General features: G+C 37.1%; 1 protein-coding gene across 1 annotated transcript in view; it reads left to right on the forward strand.

The window, feature by feature from the left end:
- The window catches only part of LOC126194748 (syndecan), a 273,357-nt gene extending 253,982 nt beyond the window's left edge, over positions 1–19,375 (forward strand). Inside the window, exons 2-5 of the mRNA XM_049933021.1 lie at positions 12,329–12,494; positions 13,519–13,592; positions 15,933–16,122; positions 17,653–19,375. Of these exons, the coding sequence (XP_049788978.1) occupies positions 12,329–12,494; positions 13,519–13,592; positions 15,933–16,122; positions 17,653–17,822 (600 nt within the window). The 3' untranslated portion in view covers positions 17,823–19,375. The remainder of the gene's footprint in view (positions 1–12,328; positions 12,495–13,518; positions 13,593–15,932; positions 16,123–17,652) is intronic.
- Positions 19,376–20,530: the final 1,155 nt, after the last annotated feature.

Consider the following 20,530-nt stretch of genomic DNA (forward strand, 5'->3'; position numbering starts at 1 on the left):
CTTTCTATGTTGAAAGTGCACTCAGTTTTTTTATGAATTGAAATAGCTAAAGCTTAAGTTAGGTTGTGTTGTTGTTGTGGTCTTCACTCTGACACGGCCCTCCATGCTAGTCTAACCACTCTGAGTACCTACTGCAACCTACATCCTTCTGAATCTGCTTATTTTAGTCATCTCTTGGTGTCCCTCTACTATTTTTACCCCCCACGATTCCCTCCAGTATTAAACTGGTGATCCTTTGATGTCTCAGATTGTGTCCTATTAACCGATCCCTTCTTTTGGTCAAATTGTGATACAACTTCCTTGTCTCCCGAATTCAGTTCAGTACCTCCTCGTTAGTTACATGATCTACCCATCTAATCTTCAGCATTCTTCTCTAGCACCACATTCCAAAAGCTTCTATTCTCTTTTTGGCTAAACTGTTTATCATCCATTTTTCACTTGCATACATGGCTACACTCCATTCAGATACTTTCAGAAAGATTTCCTGACACACAAATCTGGGCTTGATGTCAACAAATTTCACTTCTTCAGAAACGCTTTCCTTGCCATTGCCAGTCTACATTTTATCTCTCTCCGCTTCGACCAACATCAGTTACTTTTCTGCCCAAATAGCAAAACTCATCTACGACTTTGTGTCACATTTCCTAATCTACCTCCCTCAGCATCACCTGATTTAATTTGACTACATTCCATTTTCCCCTTTTGCTTTTGTTGATGTTCATATTATGTCCTCCTCTCAAGACACTGTTGATTCTGTTCAATTGCTCTTCCAGGTCCTTTGCTGTTTCCGACAGAGTTACGATGTCATTGGCAAACCTCCAAGTTTTTATTTCTTCCCTCAGGACTTCAAATTTTTCTTTTGTTTCGTTTACTGTATGGTCAATGTACAGACATCAGGGATAGGCTACAACCCTGTCTCACTCCCTTCTCAACCACTGCTTCCCTTTTTATGCCCCTTGCTTTTTATAACTATCATCTGGTTTTTACACAATTTTTAAATAGCCTTTTGCTCCCTGTGCTTCACCCGTACCACCTTTTGAATTTCAAAGAATGTTCAAGTCAACACTGTCAAAAGCTTTCTTTAAGTCTACGAATTCTATCAGCATAGATTTGTCTTTCCTTAACCTGTCTTTTGTGAGAAGACGCAGGGTCAGTATTTCCTCCTGTGTTCCTGCATTTCTCTTAAATACAAACAGTTCTTCCTTGAGGTCAGCTTCTGCCAGTTTTTTCCGTTCTTCTGTAAAGGATGCATGTTAGTATTTTGCACCTGTTACTTATTATACTGGCAATGTCCTTGCCGCATTGGATACACCGGTTCCCGTGAGATCACCGAAGTTAAGCGCTGTTGGGAGTGGGCGGTACTTGGATGGGTAACCATCCAGCCGCCATGCGTTGTTGCCATTTTTCAGGGTGCACTCAGCCTCGTGATGCCAATTGAGGAGCTACTCGACCGAATAGTAGCGGCTTTGGTCAAGAATACCATCATTACTTCCGGGAGAGCGGTGTGCTGACCCCACGCCCCTCCTACCCGCATCCTCCCCTGAGGATGACACGGCGGTCGGATGGTCCCGGTAGGCCACTCGTGGCCTGAAGACGGAGTGCTTATTTACTTATTAAACTGATAGTTTGGTAGTTTTAACACCTGTCAGCACCTGCTTTCTTTGGAATTATTATATTCTTCTTGAAGTCTGGGGGTATTTTGCCTGTCTCGTACATCTTGTACACCAGATGGAAGAGTTTTGTCTTGGTTGGCTCTCCCAAGGCTATCGGTGGCTCTGATGGACTGGTGTCCACTCCTGGGGCCTTGTTTAGACTTAGGTCTTTCAGTGCTCTCTCAAATTCTTCACACGGTGTCATATCTCCCATCTCATTTTCATCTACGGCCTCCCTCATTTCCATAATATTGCCCTCAAGCACATCTTCCTTGAATAGATCCTCTGTATACTCCTTCCACCTTTCTGCTTTCCCTTCTTTGCTTAGAACTGGTTTTCTATGTGAGACTTCTATTTCCTCCAAAGGTCTCTTCAATTTTCCTGTAGACAGCGTCTGTCTTTCCCCTAGTGATAAATGTTTCTAAATCCTTACATTTATAACAAAGAAAACAATCAGTTATTGACAAAATTATTTAATTGTATAGATAAAATATTCTTCAGGTTTATCCATCCAATTAAATAAATCCTTCCATTGCCCTGTAGACATTTGTGCTTAGCCAATTTTTTTTTTTTTACTTCATATTCCCTTTCACCTGCTTAATTTACTGCATTTTTATATTTTCTCCTTTCATCAGTTAAATTGAATACCTCTTCTATTACACAAGGATTTATACTAGCCCTCATTGTTTTACCTACTTGAGGCTCTGCTGCCTTCACTATTTAATCTCTTGAAGTTACCTATTCTTCTTCTATTGTTTTCCTTTCCCCTGCTACTGTCAATTGTTCCCTAATGCTCCCTCTGAAACTCTCTACAACCTCTGGTTCATTCAGCTTACCAGGACCCATCTCCTTAAATTCCTACCTTTTTGCAGTTTCCTCAGGTTCAGTCTACAGTTCATAACAAATAGATTGTGGTCAGAGTCCACATCTGCCCCTGGAAATGTGTTACAATTTAAAATCTGGTTCCGAAATCTCTGGCTTACCATTATATAATCAATCGGAAACCTTCCATTTTCTCCATGTCTCTTCCATGTATACAGCCTTCTTTCATGATTCTTAAACCAAGTGTCAGCTATGATAAAATTATGCTCTGTGCAAAATTCTACCAAGCAGCGTCCTCGTTCATTCCTTCCCTTTCGTTTCCTACCTCAAATTCCAGTCCCCCATCACAATCAAATTTTTGTCTCCTCTATCCTATCTGAAAAATTTCTTTTATCTCGTCATACACTTCTTCAATTTCTTCATCTGCAAAGCTATCTGGGGGACTGATGACCTTCGCTGTTTAGTCCCCCTTAAACATCCCAACAACCACCACCACCAAAGCTATCTATCATATAAACTTGTACTACTGTTGTGATGTGGGCATCGTCTCTCTCTTGGCTACAATAATGCATTCACTATGCTGTTCATAGTAGCTTATCCACATTCCTAGTTTTTATTCATTATTAGGTATAAGCCTGCATTACTCATATTTGATTTTGTATTTACAACCCTGTATTCACCTGGCTAGAAAGCCTATTCCTCGTGCCACCAAACTGCCCTAATTCGCACTATATATAACTTTAACCTATCCATTTCATTTTTTTAAATTTTTCATAGAACACTGGTTTTGTTTCTCCTGATAACAATATCCTCCAGAGTAGTCACCATCTGGAGATCTGAATGGGGTTCTATTTTACGTCCAGAATATTTTACCCAAGAGGATTCCATCATTATTTAATCATACGGCAAGACCATTTTCATTGATGTTACGAGGCCAGGTTAGTCAATTATCCAGGCTGCTGCCCCCCCTCTTCAGGAGCCACATGTTTCTCTCAACAGATACCCATTCGTTATGGTTGCATCTACAGTATGGCTGTCCATATTACTGAGGCACAAAAGCTTCCCGACAAATGGCGAGGTCCATGGTTAATGGATGGGGGGGGGGGGGGGGAGAATAGATTAATTTATTTAAAATGTTTAAAACATTGCTTCGAAATTTCTTTTTCGGTTTTCTTTTGGTCAACATTTAACATTTGGATTATAGATCTTGAACTAATCTTATTTGTTACTGCAAAATGGACATTACTCATCCAACTGAGTCATAGGTATTAATTATTTTATTTATGTTTAACCTCTGATTATACAATACTCCTCATTTGACCACTATGACACTTCACTTGTAATGGTATTCCAGTCTTATAAATTTGAACAAAAAAAAAGTTCACGGTGACTACTTTAAAAAGGCTTTGACATCTACGTTTCCACTTTATCGATTCCATCTTAAACTGGTCATGATTGATTTGATCCATGTTGCTTCAGTTCTCCCTCTTGCCCTCAAACTGGGCCTCCATCAGTGGTTTTCGTATTTTTCTATCTTTTATTTTCTTTGGATGTCTAAAACCTACTCTTCTCAATTCTGTCATTCAGCTTTTATACTTCAGTTTCCTTCCAAACATCTTTATTTCTCTCTCTGTCTCCCCTGGTCGTCTTAGGAGTTTCATGCTACTGGCTTGGATTCTACTGTCCCCTCTCATTGTCATTGGCGAGGCCTCTGAAGCATATGTCAGTATCGGTGTAAAGTACATCTTGCACAGCACTTCCTTACACTCCATTGACATCTCCCTTCCTCAAACTAAGTCCCTGACACACTGATAAAATGCATTGCTCTGATGTACTCTTTTGTTAATTTCTATCTTCATCCTTGCATTTGCATTAGCTCAAATTGTAGATACTTAAAGTAGTCCATATCTCTCTCTCTCTCTCTCTCTCTCTCTCTCTCTCTCTCTCTGTGTGTGTGTGTGTGTGTGTGTGTGTGTGTGTGTGTGTGTGTGTGTGTGTGTTCCCCATCAGTTCTTCAAATGTGGGTCTGTGCAGGTCTGTGCATAACTGAAGCTTTTGTCATACATCACTTAAACAGTTTAGGTTGTTTATTTTCCAACTATCTGTCACTCCGAGATTGCCTGTGGACAATAACATATCCTTTCACTAAGTCAAGAAATGTTGCCACTTGATGTTCCCATACTCCCAATGCCTTTTTATCAATTGTCTTATAGTACAGACTGGGCCCACTTTTGATCTGCATTGTCAGAAACCATACTGCTTCTCTTCTAACTCATCTTTCACTTTTTCCTTCACCCTTCTTTCTAGTACCTTCTTCATTATTTTTGTTATATGTGATGTGAGTGTGATCGCTCGATAGTTGCCACATACTTTCATCTCCCTTCTAGAGGAATGGAATTATTATACCTTTTTACTTCTCTTCTGGCACACGTTTCTGAGTCCATCTGTGTCTTAGCAGCCTATATGATGTGTGTATCCCAGTAGATCCAGATGCCTTTATCATCTTCACACTAATTTCATCAATCCCAGTTGCATTTCCTGTTTTCATTCTTCTAACTGCTAGGTACCCTTCTAACATTGTGATTTTTCTTTTTCCAGGTCCACGTCCCCTATCTTTTTATTCTTCCAGGTCCAGGTTCCCCTGCCATACTTCTGTTCACTTCCCATTGCTATTTTTTACTATTTTATCAGTTTGTCAAAGTACTCCGTATACGTTTTCCTTATCTCGTCTGGTTGTATCATGGCTCTTACCTTCTCCCTTTATCAGCTTTGTGTAAGTGATTTCCTTCTGTCCATTCCTTGTAATTCCATACAGCATCCTTTTACCTCCATTAACATCCTTTTCCAACTCTTGTGTGAATTCCAACTTTTCCACTTCCTCCGCTACCACTTTCTTACCTTTCTATTTGCTTTCCTGTTGTTTCCTTTTCCTATCTTCCTTTTAGCCTCTGTTACATTCTACTCATGATTTTTTTCTTTTCTTTTACTGCTTCTTTCACCTGCTTACCATCATGTCTCTGTATCCTTCACCCTTCCAGACATTCTGCCGCAGATGTTCTCTGTAGAGCTTACAAATTCATCTTTGAACTTACCTCATTTCTCTTTCATACTTCCACATTCAGTGTTAGGGATATTATTCTTAAGGAAACTTTCTGAACTTTTCTTGTACCTTCATATCTTCTAGTTTTAACATTTTCCATTTTCTTTTCCCTTTCTGCTCTCCATTTGACCTGTCCTCATCTTTGCCACCACAAATCGATAGTCGTCATTAAGAACTTCTCTTGGGGTGCAATTACACCCATTAGTTGTCTGATTTTTGTTTTCTTCATCCTTCTCAACAATAACTTGTTACCTTTTGGCTATTTTTCTTCCTGAAGCATGTGTTGTCAACAACCAGATAATTTTTTTGCCAAAAATCAGCTAATTCTCTCTTTTCTCATTTTTCTCCATCTCCGTGAGGACTAATTATCTCTTCTTTCCTTAGTGTTTCATTTCCCACCTGAGCATTTGAGTCACCCATTGCTATCGCTTCCACATCTCTAATTTCATTCTCTAATTTCTCTAGTAATTCCTTGATGTTTCCTTCTTTATTTCTTGGTGTACATACCTTGATGTAGTCCTTCACTCCATTACTTGTCCTTGCCCTTGTCATCGTGTCACTTGTTTATTCCAATGCTTCCTTCTTGGTTTTACTATTATACCTAGAACATTTTTTCACCACTAGTCTACCACTCCAGTAAAGTATGTATACTTTCCTCATTACCCTTCTGCATTTTCCCTTCCACCTGACCTCACTAAACTCAAACATTTCTACATTCTCCTTCTTCATGAAGTCATTCATCTCTTCTGCCTTCCCAGTTAGAATTATCACATTAACGATACCCACCACAAATGTTACAATAGGTATGCAAACAAAATTATTCTATAGCTGAAACTGCAACTTTACTTACATTGTTGTGCTTAATGCACCAACATGGCAATCACAAAATTGCATTGATACTAACACTGTCTCAGGGCCAAGAGAAATTTTCACCTTACCATAATATAGCTGAAACTAGTATGGATGTAACTAGAAAGACTGAATTTACAGAAGAGGCCAAAAACTGTTAGTGAAGAGAATTTTAATAACACTTTTTGGAACTTCCATATGTATGTAAATGCCTGACTTATGTTAGGTGATTCTGGTTAGCCTTGCAAAGTCAGTGACTGATATTTTTGTGTGTTTGGCAGCTCCTTACCAGCTGCTCATGGTAGAAACGCAAATGTTTGTTTTCATAACATGAAAATATGAACTGTGTGCATAATTGGCTTTTTATTGCCTTAACCAGGTTTGACATTAAAGGTTTACTACTACTACTACTACTACTACTCCCCCCCCATGAACCATGGACCTTGCCGTTGGTGGGGAGGCTTGCGTGCCTCAGCGATACAGATGGCCGTACCGTAGGTGCAACCACAACGGAGGGGTATCTGTTGAGAGGCCAGACAAACATGTGGTTCCTGAAGAGGGGCAGCAGCCTTTTCAGTAGTTGCAGGGGCAACAGTCTGGATGATTGACTGATCTGGCCTTGTAACATTAACCAAAACGGCCTTGCTGTGCTGGTACTGCGAACGGCTGAAAGCAAGGGGAAACTACAGCCGTATTTTTTCCCGAGGACATGCAGCTTTACTGTATGATTAAATGATGATGGCGTCCTCTTGGCTAAAATATTCCGGAGGTAAAATAGTCCCCCATTCGGATCTCCGGGCGGGGACTACTCAAGAGGACGTCGTTATCAGGAGAAAGGAAACTGGCGTTCTACGGATTGGAGCGTGGAATGTCAGATCCATTAATCGGGCAGGTAGGTTAGAAAATTTAAAAAGGGAAATGGATAGGTTAAAGTTAGATATAGTGGGAATTAGTGAAGTTCGGTGGCAGGAGGAACAAGACTTTTGGTCAGGTGATTACAGGGTTATAAATACAAAATCAAATAGGGGTAATGCAGGAGTAGGTTTAATAATGAATAAAAAAATAGGAGTGCGGGTTAGCTACTACAAACAGCATAGTGAACGCATTATTGTGGCCAAGATAGACACAAAGCCCATGCCTACTACAGTAGTACAAGTTTATATGCCAACTAGCTCTGTAGATGATGAAGAAATTGATGAAATGTATGACGAGATAAAAGAAATTATTCAGATAGTGAAGGGAGACGAAAATTTAATAGTCATGGGTGACTGGAATTCGTCAGTAGGAAAAGGGAGAGAAGGAAACATAGTAGGTGAATATGGATTGGGGGGAAGAAATGAAAGAGGAAGCTGCCTTGTAGAATTTTGCACAGAGCATAACTTAATCATAGCTAACACTTGGTTCAAGAATCATTAAAGAAGGTTGTATACCTGGAAGAATCCTGGAGATACTAAAAGGTATCAGATAGATCATATAATGGTAAGACAGAGATTTAGGAATCAGGTTTTAAATTGTAAGACATTTCCAGGGGCAGATATGGATTCTGACCACAATCTCTTGGTTATGAACTGCAGATTGAATCTGAAGAAACTGCAAAAAGGTGGGAATTTAAGGAGATGGGACCTGGATAAACTGAAAGAAGGAGAGGTTGTAGAGTGTTTCAGGGAGAGCATAAGGGAACAATTGACAGGAATGGGGGAAAGAAATACAGTAGAAGAAGAATGGGTAGCTCTGAGGGATGAAGTAGTGAAGGCAGCAGAGGATCAAGTAGGTAAAAAGACGAGGGCTAATAGAAATCCTTGGGTAACAGAAGAAATATTGAATTTAATTGATGAAAGGAGAAAATATAAAAATGCAGTAAATGAAGCAGGTAAAAAGGAATACAAACGTCTCAAAAATGAGATCGACAGGAAGTGCAAAATGGCTAAGCAGGGATGGCTAGAGGACAAATGTAAGGATGTAGAGGCTTGTCTCACTAGGGGTAAGATAGATACTGCCTACAGTAAAATTAAAGAGACCTTTGGAGAGAAGAGAACCACTTGTATGAATATCAAGAGCTCAGATGGCAACCCAGTTCTAAGCAAAGAAGGGAAGGCAGAAAGGTGGAAGGAGTATATAGAGGGTTTATACAAGGGCAATGTACTTGAGGACAATATTATGGAAATGGAAGAGGATGTAGATGAAGATGAAATGGGAGATACGATACTGCGTGAAGAGTTTGACAGAGCACTGAAAGACCTGAGTCGAAACAAGGCCCCGGGACTAGACAACATTCCATTAGAACTACTGATGGCCTTGGGAGAGCCAATCCTGACAAAACTCTACCATCTGGTGAGCAAAATGTATGAGACAGGTGAAATACCCTCAGACTTCAAGAAGAATATAATAATTCCAATCCCAAAGAAAGCAGGTGTTGACAGATGTGAAAATTACCGAACTATCAGTTTAATAAGTCACAGCTGCAAAATACTAACGCGAATTCTTTACAGACGAATGGAAAAACTGGTAGAAGCGGACCTCGGGGAAGATCAGTTTGGATTCCGTAGAAATGTTGGAACACGTGAGGCAATACTAACCTTACGACTTATCTTAGAAGAAAGATTAAGAAAAGGCAAACCTACGTTTCTAGCATTTGTAGACTTAGAGAAAGCTTTTGACAATGTTGACTGGAATACTCTCTTTCAAATTCTGAAGGTGGCAGGGGTAAAATACAGGGAACGAAAGGCTATTTACAATTTGTACAGAAACCAGATGGCAGTTATAAGAGTCGAGGGGCATGAAAGGGAAGCAGTGGTTGGGAAAGGAGTGAGACAGGGTTGTAGCATCTCCCCGATGTTATTCAATCTGTATATTGAGCAAGCAGTAAAGGAAAAAAAAGAAAAATTCAGAGTAGGTATTAAAATTCATGGAGAAGAAGTAAAAACTTTGAGGTTCGCCGATGACATTGTAATTCTGTCAGAGACAGCAAAGGACTTGGAAGAGCAGTTGAACGGAATGGACGGTGTCTTGAAAGGAGGATATAAGATGAACATCAACAAAAGCAAAACGAGGATAATGGAAAGTAGTCGAATTAAATCGGGTGATGCTGAGGGAATTAGAGTAGGAAATGAGACACTTAAAGTAGTAAAGGAGTTTTGTTATTTAGGGAGTAAAATAACTGATGATGGTCGAAGTAGAGAGGGTATAAAATGTAGACTGGCAATGGCAAGGAAATCGTTTCAGAAGAAGAGAAACTTGTTAACATCGAGTATAGATTTAAGTGTCAGGAAGTCGTTTCTGAAAGTATTTGTATGGAGTGTAGCCATGTAGGGAAGTGAAACATGGACGATAACCAGTTTGGACAAGAAGAGAATAGAAGCTTTCGAAATGTGGTGCTACAGAAGAATGCTGAAGATAAGGTGGGTAGATCACGTAACTAATGAGGAGGTATTGAATAGGATTGAGGAGAAGAGAAGTTTGTGGCACAACTTGACTAGAAGAAGGGATCGGTTGGTAGGACATGTTTTGAGGCATCAAACACCGTTGGGTGGCTTGCGGAGTATGAATGTAGATGTAGATGTAGATCAAGGGATTACAAATTTAGCATTGGAGGGCAGCGTGGAGGGTAAAAATCGTAGAGGGAGAACAAGAGATCAATACACTAAGCAGATTCAGAATGATGTAGGTTGCAGTAGGTACTGGGAGATAAAGAAGCTTGCACAGGATAGAGTAGCATGGAGAGCTGCATCAAACCAGTCTCAGGACTGAAGACCACAGCAGCAGCAGCACTACTACTACTACTACTACTACTATTTTATGACTCTCAGAATTCGATGATGGCTTATTCTACATGAAAGGCCAGTATAGCTGATTTTCTAAACACAATTATTCAATCTTTGATAAGCAAACCTTTTATGTTTTTTCCTAATGGAACCATACTGAGCTTTATTTTCCATATTCTTTGCCTTTGAACTGCAGCTGCCTCCCAGCTGCCCCTCTCCCCCTTTCTAATCAAATAGTAGTTTCAAAAGTGGTGGTGGTGGTGGTGGTGGTGGTGGTGAGGAAGATGAGGGAACTGTGTGAATATGAATTCTTTGTTTTAGAAATAATTGGTTGTTTACCATTCTTTCCTCATACTCAACAATGTAGGAAAAGGTAGTGCTACTTCACATAAAGATGATATGTTATGTTGCAGACAGGCACAATTAAAAGAAACTTACACACAAGCTTTCGGCCACAGCCTTCATCAGAAAAAGAAAGAGAAACACACACCATTAATTCACACAAGCAAGCACATCTCACGCACCCAACCGCCAACTCTGGCAGCTCGGACCAAAATTTCCTCATATTCCATTATTTTAAGAATAATAGAATTGTTATGCTTACAAAAAACTCTGCACCTGTTTCTGCACATACTATGAGATTAGACTTGGCGTACGGTAATTGAACACATCACAATATCTGCTTCTATAACAAGAATGTAGATCTATTTTAATCACAATGTGCTAAGTGAACAGGAATGAGCAGGCACTATAAAAAGTCATTATGTATTTGTTTGGATTACAATTAGAATAAAAATAATGGTAAAAATAATGTTATAAATGAAACACAGGGCGAAAAATAAAAATTAAGGTATTGGAATTGCACCAAACAGTTGTGCTTAGTTTTCAGCACTTGTTTACAAACTGGAAATGTCACATTTTCTGGTACACTTAATTATGGATGCTGTTGTAAGTGGTATTGACCTCACTTCACTTCTGTTACCAAAATTTAGAATTTCCAAAAATGTAAAATATATTGAGGTTTAAAAGACAAATGAAAATTTATTTTTACATGGTCAGATGTGTGACACTGTGTGGAGAAGTAATTATTTTATTATGAAATTCTTGCCACTGAATGTTTTGAAAATGAATTTAGTTTGTCACCCTTATCAGAAGTATCATGCTAATTGAAATGTACATAAAATAAACATTAGGTAGGAAATTTCCGGAAATTACATTTACTGTAAATGTGTGCCTTTGAAGACAACAACAACAACAAAAACAACAGGTAGGGAATTTCCGGAAATGACATTTACTGTAAATTCTACTCAGATGGTATTTGTGAAAAATCAGCTATTTCTTGTGAAATTACTGTTCAAAATTTTTTCTGGATTTTTTTTGCTACAATTTTTTAATTTTATTTATTTATTTTTTATTTTAGTTTCTGTTTTTTAAAAAGGCAGGATCTTGAAGTATTTCCAGTTAAATAACATTTTGCAAAGACAGTGATTTTTTTTTTCTCTCAATCTAAGAAGGCAAGAAAATCTTAACATATAATTCTTTATAGTGTTTTAGTTGTTTTTAAATGCTAAAAATAGTTTGCCATTTTGAATTGTAAGTATGAGAGTGCACTGCAAGCTGTCAGCAACGTGCAGATGCAGGGAGCTTTAGGTGGGAGTGGTGGCTACCCTGCTGCTGCAGCAGCAGTATTGATTGATTGTGTTCCATTGAGGCTGCTCCAGAAGCTTGGAGGCTGGCCAGCTGTAGCATCTCATCTGCCTGCTGGATGCTTCGTGGAGCTCTTGTTTTCAGCTGATAGACTTTTGAGCCTCTAATGATGTATTTGTAATTAAAGAATATAAGAGAGTACTAGCTAATGCAGTTAATTGTTGTTACCACTCAGATAGATTACTGTAAGTACAAAGCATATTAAAGCACTGTTCTTTGTTAAAGTAATCAGCTTCTTAAAAATGGACTATTGCTTGGTATAAAATAATACATAATGGAAGCATTTATCATAATATATGTTAAAACATTTGCTTTTCATCATATACACAGACGGATCTGTCTCAGCTTGAATTGGATTCCTTATGTCTTTTTTAAATTTTTGCATTGCTTTATTTTTCAGGAAAATGTAAGTGATGTGCCTTTTATTTTTGTTTCAGAGTGGCAATTTTTTAAATCCCAAAGATGACATATACATTGATGATGATACACTGGAAGGTTCTGGAGGAGGAAATGATGAGGTCAAAGATGATCTGGAATCAAGTGGGTCTGGAATGGGAGATGATGATGAAGATACCACCGAGGGATCAGGTGGTAGACCTCCTAGTGAGTTCAGAATGCAGCAGTTTTTGTTTTCCTTTTTTTTCCATCCATATGTTTCATATTTTCTCTACCAATCTTGATAGTTCACTTTGTAATATTGGTTGTCATTCATAGACAGTCTATAATACTTGTCTCAGAATTACTTCATTATGAAACTGTCCTTTGCTGTTTCACTGTAAGATTCGTGTTATATTCTAGACTATTCCAAGAGTAATTTTTTGAATGAGTGGTAAACCAACTGATGACTTTCTCTTGTATATGTTTGAAAATCTCATTCATTAAAAAAAATGTACTGGTTCTCCATAGAAGTTGTGACCATATTTACAAGAAATTAAGAGAGAGTTATTTGACTTTTTGTAACAGTTAATACTGAATGGACCACTTATTTGAAAATTTTTGTTACTTTACTCAAGATTTCTGTAAATGATCAGTTGGTAATTAATTCCGGTAGTCAAATGTGCCTTTTGAAACATGGCTGATAAGAAATGTTTCAAAACACAAAACATATAGATGTGGATGTAAATGTAGAGTTTCCCCTGTGGATAAAAAGTGAGTATACTTTTTGAAACTGAATATAAAAAAGTTGTGTAGACATAGGATTCATAATAATGACTAATTTTGCTTGTGTTGTATTTATGGTAATCTCGCTTTGTAGTCCTTAATAATATACTTTTTTGACACCAACTGGTCCCTGTTTCTCATTCCACTGGAAAACCCTCTTAATTTGATCATGAGTAAAATAGTTGTCTTCAGAATTCAAAGTTCCGCAATACACACAATAACTTCATGTGGTAAGGAATGCTACAGATAAAATAAACTCAAATCTTTCTTTATTTACTCTTAATTCTCCTTGTTTAGATAACAGTAGCACAACATAATTTGTGTATGTGCATGATTAGTCAAATGATAAATTATGAATCTGTTCTTCAAATCATTAACATTTACTGCCTTCAGTTTCCAAAATCTGACTTTGGTTAGCATAAAAATGCACAAAATCATAATTAACTGATCTGTCTTTTTCTTTCAGTTGTAGGTACTCCACAGATACCTCAAGTACCTTCAAAACCAGTTGAAGAAAACATAGCCACCGTGACAAAAGTGGTAGGTTTCTTTTATGTAACTTACTTTTTGGTTCCTTGGTAAGACATTTAGCTAATAAAATCAATGAGTTTACAACAAAGGATGTAGAAGTCTTTTAGAACATAAAATTGCAGGCACTCCTACAGTAACAAAATAGTCTCTAATATTGTGCACTTCAACACACATTCAGTATCAAATGAGACTCCAGCATTTATACTTGTAGTCTTATCACAACTATATCTTTTTATGTAATCTTTTGACAGATTCAATCTTTACATTCATATGCGTGCAGTATCGTGCATTGTTTGATGTAAGCTATGCAGAACCATTTGTAGAACAGTACAGGAAAGGTGTCGTCCAGATATTAGAAAACATAAACAAACATTCAATAACTTCAAAGAATATACAGCAATGTACAAACACATGAAACAATTTTTAGAAGGCAATACATATAGGCTTTTTTACTTCATCCTTTTTTTTTTCTTTTGTTCCTAAATACTAAATTAAGTCAGAAATCACTGAATTGTTGTTCTTCAGTAGAGCTGTCTTTTTCACCATTAGAAAGGGTTTTTGAATAAAAATTTGTCTAGTTATCATCTTATTTACGATTGGTGCAGGCTTTTTATTTATTCGGGTGCAGTAAAACTTTAGTTCCCTTTCTCGTGTTTAGCATCTTCTGGGGAAGAACATATACCAAAGCCCTCGTGCAATCTCAAAACAAACAATAAAAATAAAAACACAAATGCAGAGAATCCATTACTTTAACAAGTTTGAATGGGCAAGGATAATTTTATCAGATGCCCTCATCCTCGTCAGCATAAAAACTTACGTTTTGAGAATCCTTGATGTTGACGTTCCATTCCATCCCATTCTGTTGATAACCTGTGTGGGTGTTTTGATCATTTGTTTTATGGTGTCCAGTGTTAATCAACTTTTAGTCTCCTTACACTAATCTGCTTTCACTGCACGAAGTCAATGGCAGTTGTTTACCTGTTGTTACAGATATCACCCTGATGATGGCTCAAGTGGACACAAAACACTGTAATGACCTTATTTTAACATCTTGGACCATTTCTCTCAGTTTGATAATGATAGTAGGCACCATTATGTTTGGAAAAGTACACATCTGTTACATGATTGCGGGAGTCACTATAATGCAAATTAATTATGTGAATCTTTGTGTATAATTTCATTTTGTGAAAACAGTATGTCACTGGCAGATTCAGAGTGATAATTCTAGTACAAACAGCATAACTCCAATATTTTCTAAAGTTCAAGAAGCATCTTTCATAGGTTTCATGGCAGAGCAAGCCCTATTGAAACTCTTACATTTATGAATTGAACTTATATTTAATGTTCCTTACACACAGACATCCGTACATACTACAGCAAACCTCATCGGCACATTTGTCAGCCATGTGGGCAATGGAATTTTTGTGTCTCCCATGTGTGCTGCCCTTTTTTAAGGGCATGATGCTGCTATCTTCTGTAGTGTGAGAAAAAGCTTCACTCATTTATGTTAATAACTGACAAGAAAATAACTGGCCAGAAAAGAAAAGTAAATAAGAATAATTATACAGCAGCAGAGCTGCATGTGGTTGGCATTGCTTGCTCCCATCTGTCAAGTCAAATCAGGTAGCATTAAACAACTGTAATCTGTTTAAAATTAGATTATATCTGATGTTTTCATGACATGTATTGTCTGCAGTGAATCTCTCAATGCTCTGCTCTCCACTGTGATAGTAAGTGGTGTTAAAGTCTCTTACAAAAATCACATAAAAATTTGAAATTCGTATATGGTAATGAGGCTAGAATGTCTCCCTGCATGTCAAAGATATGTTCTTTATTATAATTTGGGCCATAGTTACAGTGATATTTTTGAAACAAGTGAAAAAGTGAAATTTTACCATCTGCAAACAACTCCAAAATTATGTCTTGTCTCAAAAATGATGGAAAATGCTCTCTCTCTCTCTCTCTCTCTCTCTCTCTCTCTCTCTCTCTCTCAATGATCATGAACACTTTCCAGAGGCCTCTCTGATACTTGTTCATAAGTGTAGATAGAAATCGGCATTTGGCATATTACATTGTTTTGTTGTTAATATGCACGTCTCATCTATTTAAAAATGCCATAGCAAACCAAATGATTAGTCAGTTATGTGAAAAGTATTGTCACAGAGTTTCTATATCTTCAGGCCTCCAGATATTTTCATTGCTTTGTTAAATAGCATTCATTAGGTCTATTTTCACAGTTACCAATACATTATAAGAGCTCCTTGGTTCCTTTGTATCAGTGCTTGGTTGTCACAGGGCCAGTCTAAAATTATAAAAGAATAGTAATTAATTAATTCTCTGTCACTTCAGAAACCTGTCGACACTCCGCCACAGAGTCCTGTAGAGGTCACTGGAGTTGGAAACGAGCCTCCTGAAAGCCCAGAAGAAGACAAGGAAGTACGAACTGAAATTGATGTGCACAAAGATCCGACGGTAGTCATGAACCCTAAGCAGGAAGACAGAGCAACATCCTTCTTTGCCCAACCGGGTATTTTAGCAGGTAAGTTCATCCATGTGTCTCTGTTATATGTAACAGATAGAAATACAGCACTTGTTGCAAAGGAAAACTTAACAGACGTTAAGACTAAAACATGGCAAGTAATTGTTATAGATTTAATGAAAGGAGATGTAAGCAACGGAAAATGTAAATGTACTGTTGAATTGCCATTACAATATGTACTTCACTTAACATTTATACTTCTTGCCAGTACTTTCTCATTCAGCAACATTACCATTGCTGTATCTTTGACGTTATGTTTTTGGTAACTATGTCTGAACATTGCATTTTGTAAGCCAGCTGATTCAGTAACAGATAAAAATACTATTTTATCAAAGAAAAGTCAATCTTTCCATTATTGTTAATTAATCTTTCCCCTGTATTATTATTCTCTAAAGTTTCTTCGCAGACATGACACACCTTTAGTCACTTCCATTTAGTAATCTATAAACTACAGAAGTCTCAAAAATGATTTGCAAAAAAGTTGTGTTAATCTGGCAGAGTAATACACACAAAATTAGGTTTCTTCTATCTTTTTTTTTTTTTTTTTTCATGTGTATCGGCCTGCTACCCTACAGTAAGTAGATGTAGACAATCGGATAAAAAGTATCTGGCAACTTGTTGTGGGACATTAATATGGGATATGTCCACCCTTCACTTTTATGATGCCTTGAACTCTTCTGGGGACACTACACGATGTTGTAAAATGTGTTCATATTCTTCCATATGTACCATTTTCTCAAGGACTCTTGTCCTAACCATGAAAAATGACCCCATACTGTAATGTCATCTCCTGTGTACTTCAGTATTGTCACTGCTTGTAATGTTATCCAGGAATTTGTTTCCAGTCATCCACTGTCCAGTGGATTACACCACTTGAGTGTTGCTTGGCATCAACTACAGGAATGTGTAGCTTATGAGGCGCTTGTCGACCATTGTACCCCATTCTTTTTAACTAATATACGCCCTGTCATTGTGCTAGTGGCACCACTGGTAGCAGTTTGGAATTCATGCGCGATTTTTTTCTGTTAATTGTGTGCAATTTTTACAACCACCCTCCATAATGCTTGATAGTCCTTCTCCATCAGTTCATGAGGTATACCTGGTTTATTTTAGTTGTGATTGTTTAGGACTTCCCATTTCCACTTTACAATCACATCCCCAACAGTCAACTTGGACTTGGAAGGAACGAAGTTTTCCTGATGGATTTGTCAGTGAGGTAACATCCAATGACTAGTCCACGTTTGAAGTCACTGAGCTCTCCTAAGTGACTCATCCTGTTGGTACTACTTTTCTACTGGTAATGCAAAGCTCCCTACCATCTTTTGTACTGGTGGATCAGCCTCTGTTGACATTTAGTGGTCGCATTGCATGGGGATGTTGGGATACATTTGATCAGATAGTGTACATTCAAGAATCTGTATTGTTTTCATGTCATTTAAAGGCATTAATATTGTATTTTGTTAATTAAATGGTTCATAATTCTGTAGTTTTGATTCAGTAATTAATTTTGTTTTTAATTTCTTCCCACAGCGGTGATTGGAGGTGCTGTTGTTGGTTTGCTGTGTGCTATACTTGTTGTGATGTTCATCGTGTACAGAATGCGGAAGAAGGATGAAGGTTCGTACGCTTTAGATGAGCCGAAGCGTTCACCAACTGTCAATTCGTACACAAAAAATTCCAACAGAGAATTTTATGCTTGAAGTGAATTTTAAATGACCATACTGGAAAGGCATTGTTCCATAAAATTGATGGAATTGGTCTAATTCCATGAACCCAAATTTTTGGGGGGCGTATGAAGTTTAATGCATTTCCAAAGAAAAGAGCAAGAACTGCATTTATGGAAAGTGTTGAATGCAATTGCCAGTCACAACAGGACCATATGGAAATTACAGCCAACACAATTTTTGAAATGATAGACTGAAGAAAGGTTTTGTGTAAATGAGTTTCTTTTAATATTATTTCAGGAGGTGGTAAAATTGAGGAAATGGCACTGTTATTTTTGGTAAAAGTTATGTTTAGAATTAATTGATAAAACCTTTTATTTTGTCTTGAGTGATACTTACATTATAAAAGTGTGCTGCTCTCTTTTTTACACCAACACAATTTGTCACATTATTAAAGGAACATATCATTTTATAATAATGCACACAGTATCAGTGTGAGAATTTTGTTGGTATATCCTACACTAATATTGAAGCGTATTTATTTTTATCTTATATAATGCCATTACCTCCTTTTACCAACTGCTGCAAGAAAATTTTCATAATGAAATGAATGCATCTCAGAATTGTACACAGTTCTGGCTTCAGGATGACCCAGTGGCTCTTTCCTATGTCTACATGAAATGTAGAAGAGACATTGCATTTTCATGTTGCAACATACCGTTTCTACTATGAATGTTAACTTATCTAGTGTTTTACAGCCTTTACAATTCAAGCACTGGGAATATATGTATATATTTTGTAAGCTGTTTGTGTAAAGGTTATCAAGTTTTAATGCTCACCAAAAAGGCCACTTACTGTGTTGTCATATAACATGCTGTTTCTATTCCTCTCATGCCGCAAATTGATATCCTATTCGATGTTTCATTTTGTACAACTGCACTCAGATTGATGCATTATTTAATTGTATGGTGTAGTAGTCTACTGTTCTGAAGACGTCCAGATGGGATTTGCATTCCAGAAGTTTTCTAGTAGGCAGTTCATATCTAAAATTGGAATACACATTTTATATGTAAAATGCTTAATCACCCATAATGTAAGTGTGCATGCATTTTGTAAATGAGAGGTTTTAGCACACCACTCTGATGGAAAAGTCAGGTCAAAAAATGCCCTTCAGTGCTAAAAAAACTAAATTAAATTATATTAATTGATCTATTACTGCCAGCAGTTTTAAAGATATTCTGAAACTTATTCTGCAAGCATATCTGGGAAGTTCACTTGTGGACCATGTTTCTAAAAGCACAACATTGTATTAGTCTTTACTTCTTGTATTTCACACAGGATTAGAACTACTGAAATGTGACAAATTAAGAACACCAATTGTTGAAATTATGATCTAGCACCATAGTATGCATAAATACACATTTGAGTTTTCAGAGCTGGAGGTTTTTCTCACACTTTGATATGCTGAACCACAAAAGGGCAGCAGAGATCTGATAAAGAAAGCAGCACAGGGAAAGGTTAATGGTTTAAGACCTCTGTGTGTGTGTGTGTGTGTGTGTGTGTGTGTGTGTGTGTGTGTGTGTGTGTGTGTACACAAGAAAGGGAGCAGTCAGTATGCCACTAGTGTCTATTCTAGTGTGTCTGGTGCCACTTTCGTCTTGTTGACTGATGAGTTGGAGTGAATTAACCTTCCCATGTCTTCTTCATATTCTAAAGAAGAAGCTTTTGGTTTCTGAAACTCAAAATCAAGCACATGCTTTGTTTCCTGTTGGCTGGATCCCAAGTTCAACTTCTGGTGATTAAAAACTTCTTAATCTGTCTGTATTCAGTTTTGAACAAAATTTTATCATTTGTGTTTTCATTATTATTATTATTATTATTATTATTATTATTATTATTATTATTACTACTACTTTTATATTTTGAACTTTAGACTACTGTCATATGTTGTTACTGGGCATTGAAAATAAGAAATAAAAATGGCACCTGTATAAAGCCTTAGAGTTAGATATTTTTAACATTATTTTGCTTGTTTAATTACCATAGTTCAAGACTCGGACATTACAAACATAGAGATATATATGTTTATTACTAGTTTATTTCAAAATTAATTTTTTTGGAACATCACGTCGCTGATAATGTGTGTTCTTTTTGAAATAACATTGTGATCTGTATGTATATTTGTATGAATGTGTCTGCGTAAATACACATGATGAATTACAGTATGGCCATACCAGTCAGTTTGCATCTTTCAAAAATCCTCGGCTATGTTATCTGGTTTACCTTATGGAAAAGTGGGTATGAATATTTCTGTCCCTATTATTAGACCTCTACAAGATAAAGACATGAAAGCATAACAGTACCCATGTTATGCAAATTTGAAATCTCACAAAATCCTCCAGACTTTTATTGTTTGAAAGAATGTATTTTCAGTGTCAAATGTTTGCCTGGTGTGATATGAATGATGCATTTATAATGTGATTTGTGTTGATTCCTAATACCTGCTGTTATACTGTAATGGCGATTTGGGTCCATTACTCAGTCTGAGTTCGAGATTATCATAAATAACAAGCACATTGTGCACTCTGTAATGTAAAATAATTTGGTTTAGTGTATGTTTTGAGATGAAAGTGGCTGTCAGTTTTAGGAGTCACTTTCAGTTTAAATAACTCTGGATACTGCCTTCTTTTTACCAATGAAAAAGTCTTCAGCATTACAAATTAAGGTTTTGAGCTCATTAATTT

The sequence above is a fragment of the Schistocerca nitens genome, chromosome 1 (assembly GCF_023898315.1).
Source record: "Schistocerca nitens isolate TAMUIC-IGC-003100 chromosome 1, iqSchNite1.1, whole genome shotgun sequence".
NCBI lineage: Eukaryota > Metazoa > Arthropoda > Insecta > Orthoptera > Acrididae > Schistocerca > Schistocerca nitens.